The 10,753-nt window shown below is 36.6% G+C and overlaps 1 protein-coding gene across 1 annotated transcript; it reads left to right on the forward strand.

Moving 5' to 3' along the window:
• The first annotated feature begins 1,254 nt into the window (after nucleotides 1–1,254).
• LOC100869332 (sodium/potassium-transporting ATPase subunit beta-2) lies at nucleotides 1,255–8,752 on the forward strand. Its single transcript, XM_003690905.4, has 5 exons — nucleotides 1,255–1,683; nucleotides 5,710–5,970; nucleotides 6,540–6,721; nucleotides 6,791–7,064; nucleotides 7,129–8,752. Exons 1-5 carry the CDS (start codon nucleotides 1,557–1,559, stop codon nucleotides 7,230–7,232), a joined length of 948 nt encoding a protein of 315 aa, XP_003690953.1. The 5' UTR covers nucleotides 1,255–1,556; the 3' UTR covers nucleotides 7,233–8,752.
• Nucleotides 8,753–10,753: the final 2,001 nt, after the last annotated feature.

Consider the following 10,753-nt stretch of genomic DNA (forward strand, 5'->3'; position numbering starts at 1 on the left):
CGTAATAAATGATTTTGTATCTTGTTATAACAATATTAAACAATATTTGTATCCATAACGCGTTATCGACATCTATCTACGGATGTAATGTGCTGTATCCAAGTTATTAATTAAATTATTATCGCAATCTACATATGATATCGATAAAAATATAAATTGTATAAATAATCAACGAATTATTTTTTTTTGTATGTACATACCTTTTGTAGATTAATATTATTTATAATTAATATTTATAAATTTGTGTAATTGAATATATATTTTTATCCAAAAAAATTCCAAAATTCATTAAATATTGTGAATCGTAGGAAAAATAAAACAGTAATCGATATAAACTGCATTGGAACAACAATAAACGATACGTGCCAGAATTCGGTTCTGGAATTAACTCGATTTTGGCCAATGATATTAATCTCTAATATCTTTTTATCCACTACATTTCTTTTCTTTCTTTCTTTTTCTTTTTCTTTTTTTTTATATAATTTCGAGGAACAATTCGAGACGATCTCGAACTTTTGTACTTTAACAAATTAAAATCGAAGAAATTAAAGATCATACAGCTGATATAATATAATCGCGACAGATCACAATAGCGCGGTTAGAAAAAATTATATTTTCACTCAACGAAACGTAACGATCTTATTAAACGAATTTTCATAATCATTCATATCGAAACTCTGAGCTTTAACTTTCTTCTCTCGTCACATATATCTTCTCTCCTTCCCCCCACCTCCTATATATACATACATATATACTTTTATTTATCCTGTTTTTAATTCTCGTCCCATGCAACGATACGTACGATACACCCGATTTCGATTATTCGAGACGAAGAACGATCGAAGAAGACAAAGAGAGTATCGTTTTCTACGATCGCATATATCTGTCCGTTGAGAATCGCGTAAGGTTGGAGTCGGCGTGTCACGAATGGAGCGAGGTCGATCGAATCGAGTGAAACGAGAGGAAGGGCGATTAAAAAGGCGCGAGTCGGAGCGAGAAGGATCAAGCGAGCCGGTCACGATTGCCACTAGTGCCACCTGGCCGCGATACTCCCGTCGAGGGGGAGGGGGTGGCGGTATTGACGCGACTGCGCGATTTGGTCGACGCGGTGGAAAAGGGTAGCGGTTCCGCGGCAGTGAGAAAGCACACCGCTGGAGGAAGAGAGAGGGGGCGAGAGGAAGGGGAGCGGAGAAACGAGAGCAAGGAGAGAAGGAGGGGACGGCCTGAAAAGCTCGGGCCAGGCTGGGTTCGATCGTTCAATATTCATCCCTTGGTCGGACGAGAGCGCCCGAGAACAGTAGCTCGAGACGAGGGCACGAATCGACCCTTCCTTCCTTTGCGTCCTCGCCCGCGGAACTGTTCGATCGCGGCACTGTTCCACCAGAAGACGTACAACAATATTACCAGATAGAGCAGACCAGATCCTGACTGTCGTCGTTCGTTCGTTCGTTCGTTCGTTCGTTCGTTCGTTCGTTTGTTCGTTCGTTCGTTCGTTCGTGGTGATACGCGGGGAGAAAATTCGATTGTTCTCTCCATCTTTCGTCTAGTCGTAAAGAATGGAGGGTAAAAAAGTCGAACAGTATTACACTCCACCGCCGAAGCTTGGCAAATGGGAGGGTTTCAGGGTCTTTGTATGGAACTCCGAGACTGGACAGTTCCTGGGGCGCACAGGGGCTAGTTGGGGTAAGTTGTATCATTTGTGAAATATGAATATATTATTTATTTTACGAGAGATTCACTTTTTATCATCGATTCGAACGTAAATTCGAGAGTAGATAGATTTCTTTCGCTCGAGGAAATATTATTAAAGATGTTTGAAATTGAAAACGGGATTTATTCCGAAAAATCCGTTTACAGTATCGAGAACGATCTTTTCGGAATATTCTGTGAAACGGGTCGGGAAAAGCCGAATAATATCTGATTGACGTTTCAATCGTAACCCCATCGTTCTTGACGTCGAAAGAGTCGCAATGTACACGCGCACTGCAGATCATCGGCGGTGCCATGTATTTAGGAAGGATTATCGTGCTTCTTAAGTTCAACCGAAGAAGAAAAATGATTCTGATTTTTTTCAATTTAAATCGATTTCCGTTCGATAACATTGATACAGAATTGTACAATTTTTATTTTCATCGCTTCTTTATTTATCTTTTTGTAATGAAAAATCTCAACGAAATACAAGACTTGTCTCTGTTGTACATTAAATTCTACTAAAGGAAAATCATTCTTCACTTTTCTGATTATTAAAAAAGAAAAAAAAAAATGTTTCTTTTCGATATTTTGACAAAATGATCGTACGTAATTTTTTGATGTTACAAATTGCCACGTTAAATCTTGCGTTACGTGAAAATAACCTTTTTGTTATAAATCGTTTTATCTTAACAGGAAACATATCCTGTTCTGATAATAACCAGAGGTTTTTTTTTCCGTATCGTATAATATCTTCTTGATAGAGTTACACTTTCAAGTTCTCAATCGAATTTTTGAAAAAAAAAAAAAAAAAATAGAGAAGCGATAATCTTCAGTTTTCTATTTTTGTCGTCGTAATAAGATTAAAAAGGGAAAAAAAGAAGAAGAAGAAGAAGAAAGAGCACGAGATGAAAAAATACTCTTAATCTTTGAGTCTGAAGCTATAAAGTTTTATCCCATTATAAATATATAGCTAAAAAAAAGAAAGATAGCATCGTAAACTATATCATCGAAATGAATAATACGCTGAAATTATTCCGTAAAGGGATAAAAATATCGAAAGAGTGTATTTTGAAGAGTGTACGTGTAACAACGATGCAAGTTATTTTTACTTGTGAATTCATTTAAAATTCTCCGTTCTCGTATATTTTCAGTGCTTGTAAAATTTGTGATTTTACTTGACATGTATCTAATGACATATAGAAATGTATTCTCCATATTGTACTATTATGTAATGCAATTGCGGAAAGATTTGGTCGATCTGACGGTATATCGAATAAAATCAATTGCAGCTAAGACTATAATCGCGTTCACAAATTAACACTTATTTGGCTACTTAATTTGGTCGGTAGAAATTTTAATTTTATTTTGTAAAAGAGAGAATTTCTCCAATGTTTTATTGTTTTTATATTAGAGCGAAGGAAAAGAAGAAAATTACAATTTAACAGAAAGGAAAATTACTTTATTTGAGAATTAAGTTTTACGAACACATTATTTTTTAACGTACGCGACGTGAATATTTTTGTAATAATATCAAATAATTAATATTTCGTACGGATAGTTTTATTCTTTTATATTTTGTATTAGAAAAAGAAAATCAAATGTTCTGATTCATTTATATTTTCTGTAAAAATTATTTCTGTAAATATTTACCGTATTATTTATTTAGATTTTATTTTAATCGCAAATCCGATTTGTAATAAAATTGTTGCACAAATCATTAGGATTAGTTATTTTATAAAAATTTGTAACGATTTGTACGTACAATCTTAAATTAATATTTAAAATTATTAGAATTAAAACTCGGCTTTTATCTTTAAATATTTTCGTGATCCGAAAAATTTGTACGAGTATCACGAGCAAATATTGATTTTTTGTCCTCGACTTTATCATATGGCACATAAAATTAGGAAATCTTTACGACAAATTTCTTCGAATTGGGCAAATTTGTAATTTTCTTTACCGTATTTACAAAGTAATTCGTTCGGTCGTTGAGTTATCGTGTTAGCATACTTAAAGCAGCTTATATTTTTCTTTCCGAGCTACATTCTTTCTTCTTCTTTTCTTGAAGTTGATCGACTTCCGCCAAAATCAATACAAACCAACCGTCTTACCATTTCGTAGAAATAGCTTCTCCTTTATTCATTTTTAACAAATTTTACCACCGTCTTACCAATCAAAAAAAAAAAAAAAAGAAACATAAGAAAATATGGAAAGAAGGGAATGACAGACGATATTATTAATTATCGAGAAATTAAGTAAAAAGATCGTTTGATTAAGTTGATAAACTCCATAAATAATTCACGTGAAATTTACTCGTTTGTAGAAGAAGTTGATCAAAAGATTGACACATTTTTATTAATCTTGATAAACGATATAAAAATGAATGTTAAAAAAAAAATGTCATATTCTGTTAAACGTAAGAAGAGCGATAGATCGATGGATTAATAAAAAAAATCGCTTAAAAATAGTTATACTTTTCGAAATCGAAAAAAATAAAGAGTGAGAGGAAAATGTAAGTAAATGTAATATTTGATTGAATTGAGATTGAGATGACGCATGCAAGTGATATACGTCACGCAAGAATCCGAATTTTTGCATAAAAGATAAAAGATCGTCTCTTGTATTTTCTCTCAAAAGTATGCAGTATGCTATTACGGTTACTGTAGTAACGTAACATTTTCACGGTTTTTTTTTTGAGATATCGATCACTTCGTATGCGGAACGCGACGGCGCCACAAACTTAGAAGCCACCACGGTTCTTTCACGAAGTGGGTCATTGATATTGTTGCATTTCAGTTTGAATTTTGAATCAAAGAAATATGGCAATGATCTTTGTGATTTTTTTTTTTTCTTTATCACTCTCACTATATATGGGAACGAACAAATGCAGAGATCTTACAGGAAGCAGATCTCTTCGCGTGATTTTTATTTAATTGAACCAAGATTACAGATTTATGTGCATAAATCTTTTTCTTTTTTTTTTTTTTTTTTATAACAAAATTTTAACAAACGAAAGTTACTCGAATATTTAAAAAAAGAGGAGGGGAGGGAGGGAGGGGGGGAGGAGGAAGGAGAGCTGGTTTCTTTAATTTAAAATCTCTTTCCACGCGATGTAGAATAGAGAGAGAGAGAGAGAGAGAGTGTGTGGTATCTACGGAGATCAATAACGTGCTTTATCTTTTCTTGTATATTCCACTTCCAGTAGATGTTACTTAAATTTGCCTTTTAGATACCATTTTTATTCGTGGAAATTTTAACAACGAATCAACGATAAAATTTATGAAAATTCTGAAAAAAAAAATTATATAATAACATTTTGAAGTTATACTATTATTCGTATTTTATGCATTCCATTATTACGTTTCTCCAATAATTTTAAATTTTTTCGTAATCACGTTTATACGAAAAACGGTAACAAGCTTGTTGCGTGCGTTTGATCGTAAAGTTTGATCTAATGCCAAATGAAACTTTAATCTTAACATTATAGAACAATAATTTCGAAATGAAATTATTTCGGTACGAATCGTTATAAAATTAGAGATGTCGATTAAACGATGTCTTTAAACACGCTATATATACGCGTGTAAAAGCTTAATTCAAAGCTTCGACATATTTGTATTTATAATCAGAGACGGCGGGATAATTTTTGAAAAAAATTTCCACGAAAAAGGAATCGTTGCAACTCGAGGAAAAATTCGACGATGTAATACGATTTGTATACGCTTTGTAATTTGTTGTTGATCAATGATTCTTATAATAAACTCAAGCAGCGTCGCTTACTCAATACCAATTCAGGCCAATTAGACCACGGATCATAACTGTCTCAATGTTGTAGACTTGAGTTACTGCTATGCGTAAAGGGGATTATTGCAATAAAATGTTTCTCTCTCCGTTTCGATAATTGCCTCGATAAGATTTCGACTTATCCTTTCTCCTTCGCTCTCGTTCTTTTTAGAAAGTTTAAGAGGAAGTTTATGACGATATTATATCATATTTCTTTTTTCCTTCTGATTCCAGCCAAAATATTATTATTCTACGTTATTTTTTATGCGGTACTGGCTGGTTTCTTCGGAGCGATGTTGACAGTTTTCTATCAAACGTTAGACCCGAATGCGCCGAAATGGCAGTTGGACAATTCCTTGATCGGGAGCAACCCCGGCCTTGGTTTCAGGCCCATGCCACCCTCGAGCAACGTCGAGAGTACCTTGATCTGGTACAAAGCCAGCGACGAGGGAAACTTTTTACACTGGACCAGAGAATTGGACAAGTTCCTCGAAGGTGAGCAAGTTCAAATTAGAAAAAAATTTTCCACCCGTCCAAGCTTGTTCCAAAATTTCAAATTGGTGATAAAATTTCTTACGATTCGAACGAATTTTTCGAGAATTTCGAGAAATCTTGAGAAAAGTCCCGATTCAAGGAGCAAAGTATTTCAAAGTAAAACTGCGTATTGGATGGATGCACAAATATATCCGATAATATTATTTCCATAGATGTGTTATGACGCTAATATTAACCGATAAGCGAGAAAATAGTCTTTGTCCTAACGAGCCAATTACGTCAGGAACCCGTTAAATCCGGTCAAGGTGAGACCAATCTTTGGATCAAAGTTTCTCGGTGTCTTTACATTTATATTATATAATAACTATACATAATATATACATATATATACACACACACGTATAAAATTAAGAGCAATTTTAAAAATAGAAATTACATTTTTCTTCGCACACGATTCTTGAAAAAGAATAAATGAAATTATCTCGATCTCCAACCATTCCATATTCTCTCGATATATTATATTAGACGAGCTACGTTGAGAAATGAACAACGTTTTGAACACGTTGCAGAGTATCAGAAACCAGCCACGTCGACGAACGGTGCCCAAAAAAGGACGATTTGCGACTACGGTAAACCACCGGCCCCCGGCAAAGTATGCGACGTGGACATGTCGACGTGGGGGCAGTGCACGAAGAAGAACAAGTACGGTTACAACAAATCCGCCCCTTGCATCTTCCTCAAATTGAACAAGGTTCGTGTATTTCGATTCTTGTCTCCTGAAACACACCCTTTTACACACCCATCAATATAATCCCATCAGATTTTCGGCTGGAAGCCGGAATATTACAACGACACGAAGAATCTGCCCCCCGCCATGCCCACCGATCTTCAAGAGCACATCAAAGCGGAGGAGCACGCGAACAGGTTGGACACGGTGTGGGTCTCGTGCTCGGGCGAGAATCCAGCCGACGTGGAGAACATGGGCGCGATTCAATACATTCCTCGTCGAGGTTTCCCTGGTTACTACTTCCCCTTCACAAACACCCCCGGATACCTCAGCCCCCTCGTAGCTGTTTTCTTCGAGAGGCCTAAATGTAAGTTTTATATATATATAATAATAATAATATGGAAGAGGAAACGATTTCATCGATTTTCCAGACGGCGTATTGATCAACATCGAGTGCAAAGCTTGGGCGCACAACATCATCCACGATAGATTCGAGAGGCGTGGCTCGGTACACTTCGAACTGATGGTGGACTAAGCCTCGTCCCGCCACCTTTTTGCAGCATCACTACCAACAAAAACCGCGTCCAAGAGAAAAATAGCAGAAAAGGAGAAAGGAGAGAGAGAGAGAGAGAGAGGATATTCAAGAGAAATTTCTTTTCCAATCGGTGACCGCTCCTCCACTTCCCTTCGTTTGTTCGTCTGCCGACGATACCGCCCCCTATGTAACCGCGCCTTACGTACGCCACACTCTCTCCACGCATTTGTTTAATCATCCGATCGATTTAACGCCTCCCCCCTTCGTTCATTCCGATTTCCCACCATTTTTTTCGATCATCCTTCGATCATCATCCGAATGAAATGGCCGCTCGTTTCATATCGCGTGTACGTGTACGTATGTGTGTGTGTGTGTGCGTGCGTGCGTGTGAGTGAGTGAGCGTCTCGCAGCACGCGATTCTCGACGCTTCCGCAAAACCATCTTCATCGTGGATCTAAAAATCTAATCGGTTCAATTTTCGCCAATCCGTATCCATATATCTATCTATATATACGTCTGTGTAACACACATGTGTAATATATATATGTGTATACAGATGGATGTACGCGTGTATAGTATACGTGTAATCAGGATGCACAAAAAAAGGGCAGTTGAGCGGAAAAATTCTGCACAAAAGAAAAGAAAAGGAAAAGAAGAAAAGTCACACGGTGGTACAGGTCGTACTCGTTTCTATCGAGGGTGAAGGGGAGGAGTGGTCACGACGACGATCTAGATTTCCCTCGCTTTTTTTTTTTTTTTCGAACCCTTTTCGCGAATTCTACGCTTTTCTATGCTCGCAAGGCAAGGCGGTCTCGTCGGCGGGCAGCCTTTCGTTCTCTCGTCGCTTTCCTTCTTTCCTTCTTGGATGACTTGTCGACCACCATTGTTCGCCATTGCGTTCGACGAGACCACCTAACGCGTGTAGGGTACAGAAATCGTTTTGCCCGTTTAAGTATTAAGAGAGAGAAAAAGAAAAACGCGTTTAGCGCCCGGCACGGTGGAACTTTTGATTTCGAATTTCACGAAGAAGCTCTCGGACGTGGCTCTCGGCGAATCTCGGTCGAAAGTTCCGTCGTTTCGGGAAGGGAAGGAGGAGGGATCGATCGATGGCGTAAAAATAAGAAAAGGAATCGGAACGAGGAATCGGCACTATCGATCGAATCGTTTCGATACGAGTTTTGCCGCCGGTGGAACTTTCGATTGGAAATCCTACGATTTTTACCAACTTTGATAGATAGATTTCTATTTTATTAGATAATTGTTTGGAAAAGGAAGGGAGGAGGGTGGAACGGGACGGGCCGATTTTCTTCAATTTCGATCGACGAAGAAAGGGAAAACAGATAGAGAGGAACGTTTGGATTTTCATTTGAAGTTCCGCCTGTGAACGAGATTATATTGATTATTGTTATTATTATACCGCGTTGTATACAGTGATTAATGGTGGTAACGGTAAAGTGAGTCGGAGAGATGGAAAGTAGGAAGTTCTTTAAAAAAAAAAAAAAAAAGAAGAGAAAGAAAAATTAAAAGAGGGAAGGAATACGTTTCATCGTCGGTTAAAGACGAAAAAAAAGCAATCTTATATTTTCTTTGATTTTTCTTCTAATTGTATTTATCATATATATATATATATGTATACTAGAAAAGAAAGAGGTAAAATTTCAATTTCATTCGAATTGCTCAAACGTTTTAGGAAGGGGCGGAGGGGAAAAATGTTGAAAACGATTCGATTGTGTTACCGCCATTAATAAAAAATGTAAATAGATTAATACGAGATTCAAAGCAAAGCAAAGAGCGGAAGATGTTAAAAGAAATTTCGTTGGATTTCGATTTTCGATCGGGAAGGAGGAGCGCGCAGTGCTTGCACGGGGAGAAAACGTTTATTAAATCAGCCTAGTGATAATCGTACAACACCGTATGGAATATGTATTTATGATTATATCGTACCGCATGATAATATCTAGTGCTAGTCCACGCAATCGTATTAGTCGATAGGTTGTATCATCAGTCTAGAGATCAGAGGAATTATGTTCCGTTTCGATAGCGTCGCGAACGAGCCATCATTCGACTCGACCGATTAATAATCCCGCGATAATTTTCATCGTCGAAAATAAAATTTCCACCATGCTCTTGCGAACATCGATCATCGTACCGTTCAAACCATCCTCGTCTCACGATCTTTAGCGCCTTGTCCGATCGCCGCTTTTGTTTTCAGACGATCCTTCCTTTTTCTTTTCTTCTTTCGTTTTCTTTTCTCTTTATTACGGCGACCAATCGATGGCAATGTACTTACTACTCGAGAGAACCGAACACGAAATCGAACGTTTCTTCTTCTGATCTCCTAAGTCTTTGTGGCTTGAACATAGAAGCAGAGCTGGTTTATTCCGAGAGCTTGTTCGTTTTCCGAATTCGACAGCGTTTGCGCGATAGTCGCCGCCCCCCCCTTTTCGCATCCGTGGGATCAGTGTTGTTCACGATGTTTACGATGTTGTTTGTTTACTCGACCCGTTCGAAGGAGGCGTGCTCACGTCGTGAATTTAATCTTTTCAATCGAACGGCGTAGAAGATCCTTCATCCATTATGCCGTATAATTGTTCGCAAACGCTTGTACTCAACACGTTACACTACCAACAAACGTTGTACTGCCATTATACTGTATCCACCATTTGTTACCTTACTTACGTATACGAATCTTTTTGGATTCAGTTGCATCAATCTTAACGCACGTTGAAAACGTTCGAGATGTAGCCAATATCGATTTTTCTGATTATTGTTTTTCCTTTTTTTTTTTTTTTTCTTACTTAGAATCGTCAGACGAATCAAATCTCAAATTTTAACCGAGTCGATCGATAATCGAACTATTATTATCGAAAGAAAAATTCCCGTTAAATTCTCGATGAAAGCGTATTAAAGGGTCAATCGATCTTGATTATGCGAACAAAAAACGATAGTACAAAGGCTATAGATCAAGCGATCCGAACGGGCGGCGGCTTCGAATGTGAGCGCTGCCAAAAAATTATACCCATTATTTCGTCTTTATTTATTTATTAATTAATCGAAACGTGTTATCGTTCGATTATTATTATTATTATTATTATTATATTACAATTATTAGTATTTATCATCATCATCATTATTATAATTATTATTATTATTATTTCTCTTGCTCGTTATTATTACTATTATTATTATTATTATTATTAATAGTAGTATTAATATCATTGTCATTATTATCGTTGTAATGATTACGATTATTAACGATCACTTATTTTTGAGTCCTCGCCCGGAGCCATATTGAGATAAGAGAAAAAAAAAAAAAAAAAAAAAAAAAAAACTTAATATAGATTAATCGTCGACGACACTATTAACTTTTAAGAAAAAAAAAGAAAAAAAAAAGAAAAAAAGAAAAGGAAGGGTGAAGGGAAGAAAAAGAGGAGGGGGAGGGGAAAGAAACGGAAACAAGAATGTACGAGAAGAGAAGATGAGAAGCGAAAAACGATGATGAATTACCCGTTGACGGTATA

This window comes from Apis florea, unplaced genomic scaffold (genome assembly GCF_048593485.1).
Source record: "Apis florea isolate Af1SG1 unplaced genomic scaffold, ASM4859348v1 contig_3068_pilon, whole genome shotgun sequence".
Classification (NCBI taxonomy): Eukaryota; Metazoa; Arthropoda; class Insecta; order Hymenoptera; family Apidae; genus Apis; species Apis florea.